The 19,113-nt window shown below is 42.4% G+C and overlaps 1 protein-coding gene across 1 annotated transcript in view; it reads left to right on the top strand.

The window, feature by feature from the left end:
- The window catches only part of COL11A2 (collagen type XI alpha 2 chain), a gene marked incomplete at its 3' end in the record, with an annotated part of 124,087 nt that overhangs the window by 81,006 nt on the left and 23,968 nt on the right, over window positions 1–19,113 (top strand). The window contains exons 35-46 of the mRNA XM_058857302.1: window positions 2,629–2,736; window positions 5,633–5,740; window positions 7,299–7,352; window positions 7,600–7,653; window positions 9,081–9,188; window positions 9,452–9,505; window positions 11,930–11,983; window positions 12,142–12,195; window positions 14,059–14,112; window positions 15,901–16,008; window positions 16,143–16,196; window positions 18,463–18,516. Coding sequence (XP_058713285.1) covers window positions 2,629–2,736; window positions 5,633–5,740; window positions 7,299–7,352; window positions 7,600–7,653; window positions 9,081–9,188; window positions 9,452–9,505; window positions 11,930–11,983; window positions 12,142–12,195; window positions 14,059–14,112; window positions 15,901–16,008; window positions 16,143–16,196; window positions 18,463–18,516 — 864 coding nt within the window. The remainder of the gene's footprint in view (window positions 1–2,628; window positions 2,737–5,632; window positions 5,741–7,298; window positions 7,353–7,599; window positions 7,654–9,080; window positions 9,189–9,451; window positions 9,506–11,929; window positions 11,984–12,141; window positions 12,196–14,058; window positions 14,113–15,900; window positions 16,009–16,142; window positions 16,197–18,462; window positions 18,517–19,113) is intronic.

The following is a 19,113-nucleotide window of genomic DNA, read 5'->3' as shown; positions in this document are numbered from 1 at the left end:
CCCAAAATCCTGGAATTCCAGCCCAAAATCCTGGAATTCCAGCCCAAAATCCTGGAATTCAGCCCCAAATCCTGGAATTCTGGCCCAAAATTCTGGAATTCTGGCCCAAAATCCTGGAATTCTGGCCCCAAATTCCTGGAATTCCTGCCAAAAATCCCTGGATTTAGCCCCAAAATCCTGGGATTCCTGCCCAAATTCCCTGGATTTAGCCCCAAATTCTGGGATTCAGCCCCAAAATCCTGGAATTCCTGCCCAAAATCCTGGAATTCTGGCCCAAAATCCTGGAATTCCTGCCCCAAATTCTGGGATTCAGCCCCAAAAATTCTGGAATTCAGCCACAAATCCCAGAATTTCTGCCCAAAAATCCTGGAATTCTGACCCAAATCCTGGAATTCCTGCCCAAATCCTGGAATTCTGACCCAAACCCCGGAATTCTGGCCCAAAATCCTGGAATTCCTGCCTCAAATCCTGGAATTCCTGCCTCAAATCCTGGAATTCCTGCCTCAAATCCTGGAATTCCTGCCTCAAATCCTGGAATTCCTGCCTCAAATCCTGGAATTCCTGCCCCAAATTCCCAGAAATCAGCCCCAAAATCCTGGAATTCAGCCCCAAATTCCTGGGATTCAGCCCCTGATTCCAGCCCCTTGCCCAAAATTCCATGGATTTACCCCAAAATTCCCTGGATTTACCCCAAAATTCCATGGATTTACCCCAAAATTCCATGGATTTACCCCAAAATTCCATGGATTTACCCCAAAATTCCATGGATTTACCCCAAATTCCGTCCCTTTCCTTGAAATTATTCCCACCTTTTCCCGCCCCCGATTTCCCGGGAATTCCACCCCCTATTTTCCCAGCAATAATTCCCGCCCTTTTTCCCGATTTTCCCGGGAATTATTCCCTGATTTTCCCACCAATAATTCCCTTTTTTTCCCCTGCAATAATTCCCGCCATTTCCCTGATTTTCCCGCCATTTTCCCCACCATTTCCCTTAATTTCCCGCCATTTTCCTGTCATTTCCCCAGCAATTTTCCCTATTTTCCCGCCATTTTTTCCCGCCATTTTCCCCTAATTTACCGCCATTCCCCCCGCCATTTTCCCTATTTTCCCGCCATTTTTTCCCGCCATTTCCCCCCGCCATTTTCCCGATTTTCCCGCCATTCCCCCCACCATTTTTTCCCGCCATTTTCCCCTATTTTCCCACCAATAATTCCCGCCATTTCCCCGATTTTCCCGCCATTTCCCCGATTTTCCCGCCATTTTTTCCCACCATTTCACCCTGCCATTTCCCCAATTTTCCCGCCATATTTTCCCGCCATATTCCCTATTTTCCCACCATTTTCCCACCATTTCCCCGATTTTCCCCGCCAATAATTCCCACCATTTTCCCCCGCCATTTTCCCCAATTTTCCCGCCATTTTTTCCCGCCATTTTCCCGATTTTCCCGCCATTCCCCCCGCCATTTTCCCTATTTTCCTGCCATTTTTTCCCGCCATTTTCCCCCACCGTTTCCCCCTATTTTCCCGCCATTTTCCCCACCATTTTTACCCACCATTTTCCCAATTTTCCCGTCATGTTCCCCGCCATTTTCCCGATTTTCCCGCCATTTTTTCCCGCCATTTCCCTTAATTTCCCGCCATTTTCCCCCACCATTTCCCCGATTTTCCCGCCATTTTCCCCCACCATTTTCCCCTATTTTCCCGAAATTTTTTCCCACCATTTTTTCCAACCATTTCCCCGATTTTCCCGCCATTTTCCTGCCATTTTTTCCTGCCATTTTCCCCTATTTTCCCGCCATTTTCCCCACCATTTTTTCCCGCCATTTTCCCCTATTTTCCCACCAATAATTCCCGCCATTTCCCCGATTTTCCCACCATTTTTTCCCCACCATTTTCCCCTATTTTCCCGCCATTTTCCCCACCAATAATTCCCGCCATTTCCCCGATTTTCCCGCCATTTTTTCCCGCCATTTCCCTGATTTTCCCGCCATTTTTTCCCGCCATTTTCTGCCATTTCCCTAATTTTCCCGCCATTTTCCCACCATTTTCCCGCCATTTCCCCAGGAATTTTCCCGATTTTCCCGCCATATTTTCCCGCCATTTTCCCACCATTTCCCCGATTTTCCCGCCATTTTCCCCCACCATTTCCCCGATTTTCCCGCCATTTTCCCCCACCATTTTCCCCTATTTTCCCGCCATTTTCCCACCATTTCCCGCCATTTTCCCACCATTTTTCCCTCCATTTTTCCCACCATTTTTCCCCACCATTTTCCCCTATTTTCCCGTCATTTTCCCCACCAACAATTCCCGCCATTTCCCCGATTTTCCCGCCATTTTTCCCCGCCATTTTCCCGATTTTCCCGCCATTTTTTCCCGCCATTTTCCCGCCATTTTTCCCCTCCATTTCCCGCCATTTCCCACCATTTTCCCACCATTTTCCCAGGAATTTTCCCGATTTTCCCACCATTTTTCCCCCGCCGTTTCCCCAATTTTCCCGCCAATTTTTTTCCCCGCCCATTTTTTTTCCCGCCAATTTTTTTCCCGCCCATTTTTTTTCCCGCCAATTTTTTTTTCCCGCCAATAATCCCCTCCATCCTCTTCATCCCCTCCATCCCCTCCCCCCCCCCAGGGCTCTCCCGGCTCCGGGGGCTCCCCCGGCTCTGGGGGTCCCGCGGGTCCCCCCGGACGCCCCGGACCCCCCGGACCCCCCGGAGCACCCGGAGACAAAGGAGGCCCGGTGAGGAATCCCGGGAATTCCGGGAAATCCGGGAAATCCGGGAATTCTGGGAATTCTGGGAATTGTTAGAGGGGAAATTTGGGGGAAATTTTGGGATTTTGGGGGGAAATTTTGGGATTTTCAAGGGAAATTTGGGGATTTTGGGGGGAAATTTTGGGATTTTGGGGGGAAATTTGGGATTTTGGGGGGAAATTTGGGGATTTTGGGGGGAAATTTTGGGATTTTGGGGGGAAATTTTGGGATTTGGGATCTTGGTGGGTCCCAAAAATTGGGAATTCTGGGAATTTTGGGAATTTTGGGAATTCTGGGAGTTGTTAGAGGGGAAATTTGGGGGAAATTTTGGGGATTTGGGGGAAATTTGGGGATTTTGGGGGGAAATTTTGGGATTTGGGGTCTTGGTGGGTCCCGAAATTTGGGAATTCTGGGAATTTTGGGAATTCTGGGAATTCTGGGAGTTGTTAGAGGGGTTGGGAAGGGGAAATTTGGGGATTTTGGGGATTTTGGGGGGAAATTTTGGGATTTTCGGAGGAAATTTTGGGATTTGGGGTCTCGGGGGGTCCCGAAATTTGGGAATTCCTGGAATTTTGGGAATTCTGGGAATTCTGGGAGTTGTTAGAGGGGTTGGGAAGGGGAAATTTTGGGATTTTGGGGGGAAATTTGGGGATTTTGGGGCTTGAGGGGTCTTGGTGGATCCTGAAATTTGGGAATTTTGAGAATTTTGGGAATTCCTGGAATTCTGGGAGTTGTTAGAGGGGAAATTTGGGGGAAATTTTGGGATTTTGGGGAGGAAATTTTGGGATTTTCGGAGGAAATTTTGGGATTTTGGGGGGAAATTTTGGGATTTGGGGAGTTTGGGGTCTTGGTGGGTCCCGAAATTTGGGAATTCTGGGAATTTTGGGAATTTTGGGAATTCTGGGAGTCGTTAGAGGGGAAATTTGGGGGAAATTTTGGGATTTTGGGAGGAAATTTTGGGATTTTGGGGGAAATTTTGGGATTTTGGGAGGAAATTTTGGGATTTGGGGTCTCGGGGGGTCCTGAAATTTGGGAATTCTGGGAATTTTGGGAATTCTGGGAATTCTGGGAGTTGTTAGAGGGGAAATTTGGGGGAAATTTTGGGATTTGGGGGGAAATTTTGGGATTTTGGGGAGAAATTTTGGGATTTGGGGGGGATTTGGGGGGTTTGGGGTCTTGGTGGATCCCGAAATTTGGGAATTTTGGGAATTTTGGGAATTCTGGGAATTCTGGGAGTTGTTAGAGGGGTTGGGAAGGGGAAATTTTGGGATTTTGGGGGGAAATTTGGGGATTTGGGGGGGAAATTTTGGGATTTTGGGGGGAAATTTTGGGATTTGGGGTCTTGGTGGATCCTGAAATTTGGGAATTCTGGGAATTTTGGGAATTTTGGGAATTCTGGGAGTTGTTAGAGGGGAAATTTGGGGGAAATTTTGGGATTTGGGGGGGAAATTTTGGGATTTTGGGGGGAAATTTTGGGATTTTCAAGGGAAATTTTGGGATTTGGGGTCTTGGTGGGTCCCGAAATTTGGGAATTCTGGGAATTTTGGGAATTTTGGGAATTCTGGGAGTTGTTAGAGGGGTTGGGAAGGGGAAATTTGGGGATTTTGGGGGGAAATTTTGGGATTTTGGGGGGAAATTTTGGGATTTGGGGTCTTGGTGGGTCCCGAAATTTGGGAATTTTGAGAATTTTGGGAATTCTGGGAATTCTGGGAGTTGTTAGAGGGGTTGGGAAGGGGAAATTTGGGGATTTGGGGGGGAAATTTTTGGGATTTGGGCGGAATTTGGGATTTTTGGGGTGGAATTTTGGGATTTTTGGGTCGATTTTGGGGTTTTTGCTCAATTTTGGGGTTTTTTGGGTTGGAATTTTTGGGGGTTTTGGGTCGATTTTGAGGTTTTTTGGTCAATTTTGGGTTTTTTTAGTCAATTTGGGGTTTTTTGGGTTGATTTTGAGGTTTTTGGATCAATTTTGGGTTTTTTTGATCAATTTTGGGGGTTTTTGGGTGGAATTTGAGATTTTTGGGGTGGAATTTGGGGGGTTTTGGGTCGATTTTGAGGTTTTTTTGGTCAATTTGGGGTTTTTGGGTCAATTTTGGGTTTTTTTGGTCAATTTTGGGGTTTTTTGGGTCGATTTTGGGGGTTTTGGGTCAATTTTGGGGTTTTTTGGTCAATTTTGGAGTTTTTTGGGTGGATTTTTGGGGTTTTTGGGTGGAATTTTGGGGTTTTGGTCAATTTTGGGTTTTTTTGGTCCATTTTGGGTTTTTTGGGTCAATTTTGGGTTTTTTGATCAATTTTGGGGTTTTTTGGGTGGATTTTCAGGGTTTTTGGGTGGAATTTTGGGGTTTTGGTCAATTTTGGGGTTTTTTGGTCAATTTTGGGGTTTTTTTGTCAATTTTGGAGTTTTTTGGGTGGAATTTGGATGGTTTGGGGGTCAATTTGGGGGTTTTTGGGTGGAATTAGGGGATTTTTGGTCAAATATCGTTTTTTTCGGGTAGATTTTGGGGTTTTTGGTTAATTTGGGGGGTTTTGGGTCAATTTTGGAGTTTTTTGGGTGGAATTTTGATGCTTTGGGGTCAATTTGGGATTTAGGGGTGGAATTTGGGGGATTTTGGGTCAATTTTGGGTTTTTTTGGTCAATTTGGGGTTTTTTGGTCAATTTTGGAGTTTTTTGGTCAATTTTGGGGTTTTTTGGTCAATTTTGGAGTTTTTTGGGTGGAATTTGTGGTTTTTGGTGGAATTTGGGGTTTTTGGGTGGAATTTGGGGTTTTTGGGTGGAATTTGGGGGTTTTTTGGGTGGAATTTGGGGTTTTCCACGGCGGGAATTCAGATTTTGGGGTTCTGAGGCTCCGGGAATTTGGGGAAATTCCCGAAATTTGGGATTTTTTAGGGAGAAAAGGGCGGCCCGGGCCCCCCCGGGCGCGACGGGATCCAGGGACCCCTCGGGCTGCCGGGACCCTCCGGACCCCCCGGAGCTCCCGGTGACGACGGAGACAAGGTGGGGACCCCCAAAATTCCCAAAATTCACCCAAAATTCCCACAATTCCACCCCAAAATCCACCCCAAAATCCACCCCAAAATTCCCAAAATTTCCCCCAAAATCCACCCCAAAATTCCCCAAATCCACCCCAAAATCCCCCAAAATTCCACTCCAAAATTCCTCAAAATCCACCCCAAAATCCCCAAAATTCCACCCCAAAATTCCCAGAATTCCACCCCAAAATTCCCAAATTTTCCCCCAAATTCCCAAATTTTCCCCCAAAATTTCCCCCAAAATTCCTAAATTTTACCCCAAAATTCCCAAAATTCCACCCCAAAATTCCCAAAATCCCCCCAAAATCCACCCCAAGATTCCCCAAATCCACCCCAAAATTCCCAAAATTCACCCAAAATTCCCAAAATCCACCCCAAAATTCCACCCCGAAATCCACCCCAATATTCCCAAAATTCCACCCCAAAATTCCCAAAATTTCCCCCAAAATTCCCCAAAATTCCCCCAAAATTCCCAAAATCCACCCTAAAATTCCCACAATTCCACCCCAAAATTCCCAAATTTTCCCCAAATTCCCCAAATTTCCCCCAAAATTCCTGAAATTCCACCCAAATTCCCAAATTTCCCCCAAAATCCCAAATTTCCCTCAAAATTCCAAAGATTTCCCTCCCCATATCCCAATTTTCGCCCCAAAATTCCCAAATCCCCCTCAGAATTCCCGAATTTCTCCCCAAATCCCCAAATTTTCCCCCAAAATTCCCAATTTTCCCCCCAGAATTCCCAAAATTCCCCCCAAAAATTCCCAAATTCCCAAATTTCCCCCAAAATTCCCCAAAATCCCTCCCAAAATCCCAAATTTCCTTCCCAAAATCCCCATTTTCCCCCCAAAATTCCCTATTTTCCCTCCCAAATTCCCAGAATTTTCTCCCAAATCCCCAAATTTCCCCCAAAATTCCCAAATTTCCCCCAAAATTCCCAAATTTCCCCCAAAATTCCCAGAATTTTCCCCCAAAATCCCCAAATTTCCCCCCAAAATCCCCAAATTTCCCCCAAAATTCCCAAATTTCCCCCAAAATTCCCAAATTTCCCCCAAAATTCCCAAATTTCCCCCCAAAATTCCCAATTTTCCCTCCCAAATTCCCAGATTTTTTCCCCAAATTCCCAAATTTTCCCCCCAAATTCCCAAACTTTCCCCCAAAATTCCCAAATTTCCCCCCAAAATCCCCAGATTTCCCCCCCAAATTCCCAATTTCCCCCCAAATTCCCAAATTTTCCCCCAAAATTCCCAAACTTTCCCCCAAAATTCCCAAATTTCCCCCCAAAATTCCCAATTTTTCCTCCCAAATTCCCAGAATTTTTCCCAAAATCCCCAAATTTTCCCCCAAATTCCTGAATTCCCCCCAAAATTCCCAAATTTCCCCCAAAATTCCCAAATTTCCCCCAAAATCCCCAAATTTCCCCCAAAATTCCCAGAATTTTCCCCAAAATCCCCAAATTTTCCCCCAAAATTCCCAAATTTCCCCCAAAATTCCCAAATTTCCCCCAAAATTCCGGAATTTTCCAGGGCGAGGGAGGCGAGCCGGGTCCCAAAGGTCCCAAAGGATCCAAAGGGGAGCACGTGAGTCCAAAATTCCCAAAAAATTCCCAAAAAATTCCCAAAAATTCCCAAAAAAATTCCCAAAAAATTCCCAAAAATTCCTAAAAAATTCCCAAAAAATTCCCAAAAAATTCCCAAAAATTCCCCAAAAAAATCCCAAAAAATTCCCAAAAAAATCCCCAAAAATTCCCAAAAAATCCCAAAAAATTTGGGAATTTTCCCCAAAAATTTTGGGAATTTTTCAACCTTTTCCCAATTTTTTTTTTAGGGACCCCCAGGACCCCCCGGCCCCATCGGGGGAGTGGGACAGCCCGGAGCGGCCGTGAGCGGAAAATCGGGAATTTTGGGGGAATTTTGGGAATTTCAGGGGAATTTTGGGAATTTTTGGGGGGAAAATTGGGAATTTTGGGGGGAATTTGGGAATTTTGGGGGAATTTTGGGGAGGATTTGGGAATTTTTGGGGGAAAATTGGGAATTTTGAGGGGAAAATTGGGAATTTTGGGGGAATTTTGGGGGAATTTGGGGGGGAATTTTAGAGATTTTGGGGGGAATTTGGGAATTTTTGGGGGGAAAATTGGGAGTTTTGGGGAAAATTTGGGAATTTTGGGGGAATTTTGGGGAGGATTTGGGAATTTTTGGGGGAAAATTGGGAATTTTGGGGGAATTTTGGGGGAATTTTGGGAATTCTGGGGGGAAATTGGGAATTTTGGGGGAAATTTTGGGAATTTTGACGGGAAAATTGAGGATTTTGGGGAAAATTTGGGAATATTGGGGGAAATTCTGGGATTTTGGAAGGAATTTTGGGGGGAATTTGGGAATTTTTGAGGGGAATTTGGGAATTTTGGGGGGAATTTTGGGAATTTTGAGGGGAAATTTGGGGATTTTGGGGGGGATTTGGGGTTTTTCAGGGTGGGATTTTCAGCTTGGATTTTTAGGATTTTGGGGATTTTTGGGGTGGATTTTTGGGATTTTCAGGTGGGATTTTGGGGCTTTTTGGGTGGGGATTTTTTTAAATTTTTTTTTTATTTTTCTGTGGGATTTTGGGGATTTTCCTGTGGGATTTTTGGGATTTTTGGGTTGGATTTATTTCTATTTTTTGGGAATTTTGGGGTGGGATTTTTGGGAATTTTGGGAATTTTTGGGAGGGCCTTTTTGGGGATTTTTGGGGTGGGATTTTTGGGAATTTTGGGATGGGATTTTTGGGATTTTGGGGTGGGATTTTCGATTTTTTTTTTCTGGGATTTTTGGGTATTTTCGGGTGGGATTTTTGGGAGGGATTTTTGGGAGGGATTTTTGGGAATTTGGGGGTGGGATTTTGGGGATTTTTCTGTGGAATTTTGGGGATTTTTCTGTGGAATTTTGGGGATTTTGGGGTGGGATTTTTGGGAATTTTGGGATGGGATTTTTGGGATTTTTGGGGATTTTGGGGTGGGATTTTTGGGATTTTCTGTGGGATATTTGGGAATTTTGGGGTGGGATTTTTGGGAATTTTGGGAATTTTGGGGTGGGATTTTTGGGATTTTTGGGAATTTTGGGGTGGGATTTTGGGGATTTTCTGTGGGATTTTTTGGTGGAATTTTTGGGAATTTTGGGGTGGGATTTTTGGGAATTTTGGGAATTTTGGGGTGGGATTTTCAGGATTTTCCTGTGGGATATTTGGGAATTTTGGGGTGGGATTTTTGGGAATTTTGGGAATTTTGGGGTGGGATTTTGGGGTCTCTCACCCCTTTTTTCCCCTCCCCCCCCCAGGGCGCCGATGGGGAGCCGGGGCCGAGGGGACCCCAAGGACATTTTGGGGTGAAGGGGGACGAAGGAACCCGAGGATTCAACGGCGCCCCCGGCCCCATCGGCCTCCAGGTGAGCCCCAAAAAACCCCAAATTCCACCCAAAAATCCACCCCAAATCCCAAAAATCCCAAATCCCAAATCCCCAAATCCCTGGAATGGGGAAAAAACAAAAAAAAACCCCAAATTCCACACAAAAAATTGAATAAAAAACCCCAAAAATCCAAATTTCACCCCAAAAATCCACCCCAAAACCCCTGGAATTCTGGATTATGACGTGGAATTGGAAAAAAACCAAAAAAATTCCCGAAATTCCCGATTTTTTTTCCCTTCCAGGGTTCTCCGGGTCCAGCCGGAGACAAGGGAGAGACGGGCGACGTTGGACCCCTGGTGAGCCTCCCAAAATTCCCAAAGAATTCCCAAAAAATTCCCAAAAAATCCCCCCAAAATCCCCCCCAAATCCCCCAAAATTTCCCCTCAAAATTCCCCAAAAATTCCCCCCCAAAATCCCCCAAAATTTCCCCTCAAAATTCCCCAAAAATTCCCAAAAAATCCCCCCAAAATCCCCCCCAAATCCCCCAAAATTTCCCCTCAAAATTCCCCAAAAATTCCCAAAAAATTCCCAAAAATTCCCCCCAGAATCCCCCAAAATTTCCCCTCAAAATTCCCCAAAAATTCCCCAAAAATTCCCCAAAAATCCCCCAAAATTTCCCCTCAAAATTCCCCAAAAATTCCCCAAAAATTCCCCAAAAATCCCCCAAAATTTCCCAAAAATTCCCAAAAAAATTCCCCAAAACTCCCCCAAAATTTCCCCTCAAAATTCCCCCCAAAATCCCCCAAAATTTCCCCTCAAAATTCCCCAAAAATCCCCAAAAATACAAAAAAATCCCCCCAAAAATTCCAAAAAAATCCCCCAAAATTCCCCCAAAAATCCCCCAAAATTCCCCCAAAATTCCCCCAAAATTCCCAAAATTTTCCCAAAAAATTCCCTTAAAAATTCCAAAAAAATTCCCAAAAAATCCCCAAAAATAAAAAAAATTCCCCCAAAAAATTAAAAAAAAATCCCCCAGAATTCCCCCAAAATTGCCCCAAAATTCCCCCAAAATCCCCCAAAATCCACCAAAAATCCCCAAAAATTCCCCAAAAAATTCCCCAAAAATCCCCAAAATTTCCCAAAAAAATTCCCCAAAAAATTCCCCCCAAAAATTCCCAAAAAATTCCCAAAAAATCCCCTAAAATTTCCCAAAAAATCCCCCCCCCAAAAGAATCCCCCCAAAAATTCCAAAAAAATCCCCCAAAAATCCCAAAAAATTTCCAAAAAAATTCCCAAAAATTCCCCCCAAATTTTCCCAAAATTAAAAAAAAAAATCCCCCAAAAATCCCAAAAAATTCCCAAACTTTCCCCAAAAAATTTCCTTAAAATTCCCAAAGATTCCCTAAAATATTCCCAAAAAATCCCCCAAAAATCCCCAAAAATTTCCCAAAAATTTCCCCAAAAATCCCCAAAATTCCCCAAAAATTCCCCCAAAAATTCCCAAAAATCCCCCAAAATCCCCCAAAAATTCACCCCAAAATCCCCAAAATTCCCCAAAAAATTCCCCAAAAATCCCCAAAAATTTCCCAAAAATTTCCCCAAAAATCCCCAAAATTCCCCAAAAATTCCCCCAAAAATTCCCAAAAATCCCCCAAAATCCCCCAAAAATTCACCCCAAAATCCCCAAAATTCCCCAAAAAATTCCCCAAAAATCCCCAAAAATTTCCCCAAAAAATTCCACAAAAAATTCCCTTAAAAATTCCCAAAAAATCCCAGAAAATTCCCCAAAAATTCCCAAAAAAATTCCCAAAAAATTCCCAAAAAATCCCCAAAAATCCCAAAATATTCCCCCCAAAAATCCCCAAAAATTTCCCAAAAATTCCCCCCAAAATTCCCAAAAATCCCCCAAAATCCCCCAAAAATTCCCCAAAAAATCCCCCAAAATCCCCCAAAAATTCCCCCAAAAATTCCCAAAAAATTCCCAAAAAATTCCCAAAGAATCCCAGAAAATCCCAAAAAATTTCCCCCCAAAATCCCCAAAACTTTCCCAAAATTCCCAAAAAAATCCCCAAAAAATCCCCAAAAAATCCCCAAAAATTCCCCCAAAAATTCCCCAAAAAATTCCCAAAAATCCCCCAAAATCCCCCAAAAATCCCCAAAAATTAAAAAAAAAATTCCCAAAAAATTCCCAAAAAATTCCAAAAAAATTCCCAAAAAATCCCCAAAAATCCCAAAAAATTCCCCCCCAAAATCCCCAAAACTTTCCCAAAATTTCAAAAAAAATCCCCAAAAAATCCCAAAAAATCCCCAAAAATTCCCCAAAAAATTCCCCAAAAATTCCCAAAAATTCCCTTAAAAATTCCCAAAAAATCCCAGAAAATTCCAAAAAAATTCCCAAAAAAATTCCCAAAAAATTCTAAAAAAATCCCCAAAAATCCCAAAAAATTCCCCCAAAAAATCCCCAAAAATTTCCCAAAAAATTCCCAAAAATTCCCTAAAAAATTCCCAAAAATTCCCAAAAAAATTCCCCAAAATCCCCCCAAATCCCCCAAAATTCCCCCAAAATCCCCCAAAAATCCCCAAAATTTCCCCAAAAAATTCCCCAAAAAATTCCCTTAAAAATTCCCAAAAAATCCCAGAAAATTCCAAAAAAATTCCCAAAAAAATTCCCAAAAAATTCCCAAAAAATCCCCAAAAATCCCAAAAAATTCCCCCCAAAAATCCCCAAAATTTCCCCAAAAATTCCCAAAAATTCCCTAAAAAAATTCCCATTTTTCCAGGGTCCCCCCGGCCCTCCCGGACCTCGAGGCCCCTCCGGAGCTTCCGGAGCCGACGTGAGTAAAATTCCCAAAAAAATTCCCAAAAAATTCCCAAAAAATTCCCAAAAAATCCCCAAAAAATCCCCAAAAAATTCCCGAAAAATTCCCAAAAAATTCCCAAAAAAACTTGGGAATCTCCAATTCCCAAATTTCTGCTCCTTTCCCAAATCCAGGGACCTCAGGGACCTCCCGGAGGCGTCGGGAATTTGGGACCCCCCGGAGAGAAGGTGAATCCCGGGAATTCTGGGGGGGGAGGGGAGGAGGAATTTTTGGAATTTTCCGTTGGAATTTTTGGGATTTGGGTTGGAATTTTGGGATTTCTGTTGGAATTTTGGGATTTTCTGTTGGAATTTTGGGATTTTCTGTTGGAATTTTGGGGTTTAGGTTGGAATTTTGGGGTTTTTTAATGGAAGTTTGGGATTTTCCGTTGGAATTTTGGGATTTTCTGTTGGAATTTTGGGTTTTTTTGTTGGAATTTCGGGGGTTTTTGTTGGAATTTTGGGGTTTTCCGTTAGAATTTTGGGATTTTCCGTTGGAATTTTGGGATTTCTGTTGGAATTGTGGGGTTTTCTGTTGGAATTTTGGGATTTGGGTTGGAATTTTGGGGTTTTGTTGGAATTTTGGGGTTTTTTGATGGAAATTTGGGATTTCTGTTGGAATTTTGGGATTTTCCATTGGAATTTTGGGGGTTTTTATTGGGATTTTTGGGGTTTGGGTTGGAATTTTGGGGGTTCTGGTTGGAATTTTGGGGTTTTCCATTGGAATTTTGGGGGGTTTTATTGGGATTTTTGGGTTTTTAGTTGGAATTTTGGGATTTCTGTTGGAATTTTGGGATTTTCCGTTGGAATTTTGGGGTTTTGTTGGAATTTTGGGATTTGGGTTGGGATTTTGGGGATTTCTGTTGGAATTTTGGGGTTTGGGTTGGAATTTTGGGATTTGGGTTGGAATTTTGGGGTTTGGGTTGGAATTTTGGGGGATTTTATTGGGATTTTTGGGTTTTTAGTTGGAATTTTGGGGTTTGGGTTGGAATTTTGGGGATTTTCCGTTGGAATTTTGGGGTTTTGTTGGAATTTTGGGGTTTTTGGGTTGGAATTTTGGGATTTCCATTGGAATTTGGGGTTTTCTGTTGGAATTTTGGAATTTTTTTCATGGAAATTTGGGATTTTAGTTGGAATTTTGGGGGTTTTTATTGGAATTTTGGGATTTTCGTTGGAATTTTGGGGTTTTTGTTGGAATTTTGGGATTTTCCATTGGAATTTTGGGGTTTCTGTTGGAATTTTGGGGTTTTTAGTCGGAATTTTGGAATTTTCCGTTGGAATTTGGGGGTTTGGGTTGGAATTTTGGGATTTTCTGTTGGAATTTTGGGATTTGGGTTGGAATTTTGGGATTTTCTGTTGGAATTTTGGGATTTTCCGTTGGAATTTTGGGGATTTTCCGTTGGAATTTTGGGGTTTTGTTGGAATTTTGGGATTTTCCGTTGGAATTTTGGGGTTTTTGGTTGGAATTTTGGGATTTGGGTTGGAATTTTGGGATTTGGGTTGGAATTTTGGGATTTCTGTTGGAATTTTGGGATTTCTGTTGGAATTTTGGGGGTTTTGATTGGGATTTTTGGGTTTTTAGTTGGAATTTTGGGATTTTCTGTTGGAATTTTGGGATTTGGGTTGGAATTTTGGGATTTGGGTTGGAATTTTGGGATTTTCAGTTGGAATTTTGGGATTTTCCATTGGAATTTTGGGCTTTTGGTTGGAATTCAGGAAGTTCTGGATGAATTTTGGGGTTTTTAGTTGGAATTTTGGGGTTTCTGTTGGAATTTTGGTGTTTTTTGTTGGAATTTTGGGATTTTCCATTGGAATTTTGGGGTTTCTGCTGGAATTTTGGGGGTTTGGTTGGAATTCAGAAAGTTCTGGATGAATTTTGGGGTTTTTAGTTGGAATTTTGGGGTTTCTGTTGGAATTTTGGGGTTTTTGGTTGGAATTTTGGGGTTTCTGCTGGAATTTTTGGGTTTTGGGTTGGAATTTTGATGTTTCTCCCTGGAATTTTGGGTTTTCCAGTCGGAATTCCCAATCAACATTCCCTAATTTTTCCCCCAGGGCGATCCCGGCGAACCCGGAACTCCGGGAATTCCAGGAGAACCGGGAATCAAGGTCAGTTCCCCTCCCCCAATCTCCCCCCCAAAATCCCCCAAAAAATCCCCAAAAATCCCCAAAGATTCCCAAAAAAATTCCCCAAAAAATCCCCAAAAAATCCCCTCAAAAAATCCCCTCAAAAAATCCCAAACAAATCCAAAAAAGTCCCCCAAAATCAAAAAACAAATCCCAAAAAATCCCCCAAAAATTCCCAAAAAATTCCCAAAAAATCCCCCCAAAAATCCCCAAAAATTCCCCAAAAATTCCAAAAAAATTCCCATCAAAATCCACCCAAAATCCTCCAAAAAATCCAAAAAATTTTTTAAAAATTCCTCCAAAAAATCCCCAAAAATTTCCAAAAAATCCCCCCAAAAAATCCCCAAAAATCCCAAAAAATCCCCCAAAAATCCCCAAAAATTCCAAAAAAATCCCAAAACATTTCCAAAAAATCCCCCAAAAAATCCAAAAAATCCCAAAAAAATCCCCAAAAATTTTCCAAAAAATCCCCAAAAATTCCCCAAAAATCCCCAAAAAGTCCCCGAAAATTCCAAAATGTCCCCAAAAAATCCCCCAAAAAATTTCCAAAAAATCCCCAAAATCCCAAAAAATTCCCCCAAAATCCCAAAAAATCCCCCAAAAAATCCCCCAAAAATCCCCAAAAAATCCCCAAAAATTCTCCAAAAAATCCCCCAAAAAACCCTAAAAAAATCCCAAAAATTCCCAAAAAAATCCCCAAAAATTCCAAAAAAATCCCAAAAAAATCCCAAAAAATTTTCCAAAAAATCCCCCTAAAAAATTCCCCAAAAATCCCAAAAAATCCAAAAAAATCCCAAAAAATCTCCCAAAAAATCCCAAAAAAATTCCCCCAAAAATCCCAAAGTGTCCCCAAAAAATCCCCAAAAAAATTTCCAAAAAATCCCCAAAAAACCCCAAAAAATCCCCAAAAAAATCCCCAAAAATCCCAAAAAATTCCCAAAAAATCCCCCAAAAATTCCAAAAAATCCCAAAAAATTTCAAAAAAAATCCCCAAAAATTCCCAAAAAATCCCCAAAAATCCCAAAAAATTCCCAAAAAATCCCAAAAAATTTCCAAAAAATCCCAAAAATTCCAAAAAATCCAAAAAAAATCCCCAAAAATTCCCAAAAAATCCCCCAAAATTTCCAAAAAATCCCAAAAAATTTCCAAAAAATCCCCCAAAATTCCCAAAAAATCCCCCGAAAATCCCCCAAAAATTCCAAAAAATCCCCAAAAATCCCCAAAAATTCCAAAAAATCCCACAAAAAATCCCCAAAAAATCCCAAAAAATCCCAAAAAATCCCCAAAAATCCCAAAAAATTCCCAAAAAATCCCCAAAAAACCCTAAAAAAATCCCAAAAATTCCCCAAAAATTCCCAAAAAATTCCCAATTTTTTCCCTTCCCGTTTTTTATTCCCAGGGTCCCCGTGGGGATCGTGGGGAAAAAGGAGAATCCCTAAAAATCCCAAAAAATTCCAAAAAATCCCCCAAAAATCCCCCAAAAAAATCCCAAAAATCCCCCCAAAAAATCCCCAAAAATCCCCAAAAATTCCAAAACATCCCAAAAAATTTCCAAAAAATCCCCCAAAATTCCCAAAAAATCCCCCAAAAAACCCCAAAAAATCCCCCAAAAAATCCCCCAAAAAACCCCAAAAAATCCCCCAAAAAATCCCAAAAAAATCCAAAAAAATTCCCAAAAAATCCCCAAAAAACCCTAAAAAAATCCCAAAAATTCCCCAAAAATTCCCAAAAAATTCCCGAATTTTTTCCTTTCCCGTTTTTTATTCCCAGGGTCCCCGTGGGGATCGTGGGGAAAAAGGAGAATCCGGAGCCTCCGGAGCCGCCGGAGCCGCGGGCGGGAAAGGCCCCCCCGGAGACGACGGCCCCAAAGGAAACCCCGTAAGACCCGGAAAAAATTCCCAAAAAATTCCCAAAAAATTCCCAAAAAATTCCCAAAAAAATTCCCGGAATTCCCAAACCTTTCCCAGAAAATCCTGGGATTTTTCCTGAATTTTTTTGGAATTTTTTTTTAGGGTCCCGTTGGATTCCCCGGAGATCCCGGAGCCCCCGGAGAGATCGGAGCCAGGGTGAGCGCCGGGATTTGGGGAATTTTGGGAATTTTGGGGGGAAATTTGGGAATTTTGGGGGAAAATTGGGGAATTTTGGGAATTTTGGGGGGAAATTTGGGGAATTTTGGGGGAAATTTGGGAATTTGAGGGGAATTTTGGGGGAAAATTTGGGAATTTGAGGGGAATTTTGGGGAATTTTGGGAATTTTGGGGGAAAATTTGGAAATTCTGGGGGGAAATTTGGGGAATTTTGGGAATTTTGGGGGAAAATTTGGGAATTTGGGGGAATTTGGGGAATTTGGGGGGAAATTTGGGGAATTTTGGGAATTTTGGGGGAAAATTTGGGAATTTTGGGGGGAAATTTGGAGATTTAGGGGGAAATTTGGGGAATTTGGGGGGAAATTTGGGGAATTTCAGGAATTTTGGAGGGGGATTTTGGGAATTTGGGGGATTTTGAGGGGGAATTTTGGGAATTTGGGGAATTTTGGGGGAAAATTTGGGAATTTTGGGGGGAAATTTGGAGATTTGGGGAATTTGGGGGGAAATTTGGGGAATTTCAGGAATTTTGGAATTTGAGGGGAAATTTGGGGAATTTTGGGAATTTTGGGGGGAAATTTGGGAATTTTGGGGGGAAATTTGGAGATTTAGGGGGAAATTTGGGGAATTTGGGGGGAAATTTTGGGAATTTCAGGAATTTTGGAGGGGGATTTTGGGAATTTGGGGGATTTTGAGGGGGAATTTTGGGAATTTGGAGGGAAAAATTTGGGGATTTTGGGGAATTTTGGGGGGAATTTTGGGAATTTGGGGAATTTGGGGGGAAATTTGGGGGATTTCAGGAATTTTGGGGGGAAAATTTGGGAATTTTGGAGGGGAAATTTGGAGATTTGGGGGAATTTGGGGAATTTGGGGGGAAATTTTGGGAATTTTGGGGGGAAATTTGGGAATTCTGGGGGGAAATTTGGAGATTTGGGGGAATTTGGGGGGAAATTTGGGGAATTTCAGGAATTTTGGGGGAAAATTTGGGAATTTTGGGGGGAAATTTGGAGATTTAGGGGGAAAATTTGGGGAATTTTGGGAATTTTGGGGGGAATTTGGGGAATTTGGGGGGAAATTTTGGGAATTTTGGGGGGAAATTTGGGAATTCTGGGGGGAAATTTGGAGATTTGGGGGAATTTGGGGAACTTGGGGGGAAATTTGGGGAATTTCAGGAATTTTGGAGGGGAATTTTGGGAATTTGGGGGATTTTGAGGGGGAATTTTGGGAATTTGGAGGGAAAAATTTGGGGATTTTGGGGAATTTTGGGGGGAAATTTGGGGAATTTGGGGGGAAATTTGGGGAATTTCAGGAATTTTGGAGGGGAATTTTGGGAATTTTGGGGGAAAATTTGGGAATTTGAGGGGAATTTTGGGAATTTTGGGGGAAAATTTGGGAATTTTGGAGGGGGATTTTGGGAATTTTGGGGGAAAATTTGGGAATTTTGGAGGGGAAATTTGGAGATTTGGGGGAATTTGGGGGGAAATTTTGGGAATTTCAGGAATTTTGGGGGGAAATTTGGAGATTTGGGGGAAATTTGGGGAATTTGGGGGGAAATTTGGGGAATTTCAGGAATTTTGGAGGGGAATTTTGGGAATTTGGGGGATTTTGAGGGGGAATTTTGGGAATTTGGAGGGAAAAATTTGGGGATTTGGGGGAATTTTGGGGGGAATTTGGGGAATTTGGGGAATTTGGTGGGAAATTTGGGGAATTTTGGGGATTTTGAGGGGGAATTTTGAGGATTTGGGGAATTTTGGGAATTTGGGGGATTTTGGGAGGAAAATTTGGGGATTTGGGGGAATTTTGGGAATTTTGGGAGGGGTTGGGTGAGGAATTTGGGGAATATTTGGGGAATTTGGGAGGAATTTTTGGGAATTCGGGGGGAAATTTGGGAATTTGAGAGAAATTTGGGGATCTCCTGATGGGATTTGGGGGAAATTTTGGGAATTTTTGGAATTTTGGGGAAAAATTTGGGAATTTGAGGTGAATTTTGGGATTTGGGGGGAATTTTGGCATTTCCTGATGAGATTTTGGGGGAATTTTGGGAAATTTGGGAGGGATTTGGGGGAAATTTTTGGGATTTGGGGGAAATTTTGGGATTTCTGGGTGGGAATTTCAGGATTTTCCGGGGAAATTTGGGGTTTTTTTCCTGGGATTTGGGGGAAATTCCCGGGATTTGGGGGAAATTCCCGGGATTTGGGGGAAATTCCTGGGATTTGGGGGAAATTCCCGGGATTTTGGGGTTCTGGCAGGGCCAGGACGGAGCCAAAGGCGAACGAGGAGAGGACGGAGAACCTGGGGAGGCGGTGAGAGCCCAAATCCCGGAATTCCCACGGAATTCCCACGGAATTCCCGGGATTTCCGGCAATTCCTGGGATTTCTGGGAATGCCCAGGCTGAGATCCCGAGCCTCGGGAATTTTGGGATCTTTGGGAATTTTGGGATCCAAATTTTTGGGGAATTTTTGGGGAATTTTTGGGAATTTTGGGGAATTTTGGGATCCCAATCTTTGGGAATTTTGGGATCTTTGGGAATTTTGGGATCCCAATTTTTGGGGAATTTTTGGGGAATTTTTGGGAAATTTGGGGATTTTTGAGATCCCGATCTTTGGGAATTTTGGGATCCCAATCCCTGGGAAATTTGGGAATTTTGGGGATCCTGATTTTTGGGGAATTTTGGGGAATTTTGGGGAATTTTGGGGAATTTTGGGGAATTTTGGGATCCCAATTTTTGGGAGTTTTGGGATCCCAATCCCTGGGAAATTTGGGAACTTTGGGGAAATTTGGGAATTTTGGGGATCCCAATTTTTGGGAATTTTTGGATCCCAATCCTTGGGGAATTTTGGGGAAATTTGGGAATTTTGGGATCCCAATTTTTGGGAATTTTTGGGAATTTTGGGATCCA

Source organism: Poecile atricapillus, chromosome 26 (genome assembly GCF_030490865.1).
Source record: "Poecile atricapillus isolate bPoeAtr1 chromosome 26, bPoeAtr1.hap1, whole genome shotgun sequence".
Taxonomy (NCBI): Eukaryota; Metazoa; Chordata; class Aves; order Passeriformes; family Paridae; genus Poecile; species Poecile atricapillus.
Note: the sequence above shows the minus strand (reverse complement) of the source record. Positions and strands in the feature narration are given on the sequence as shown.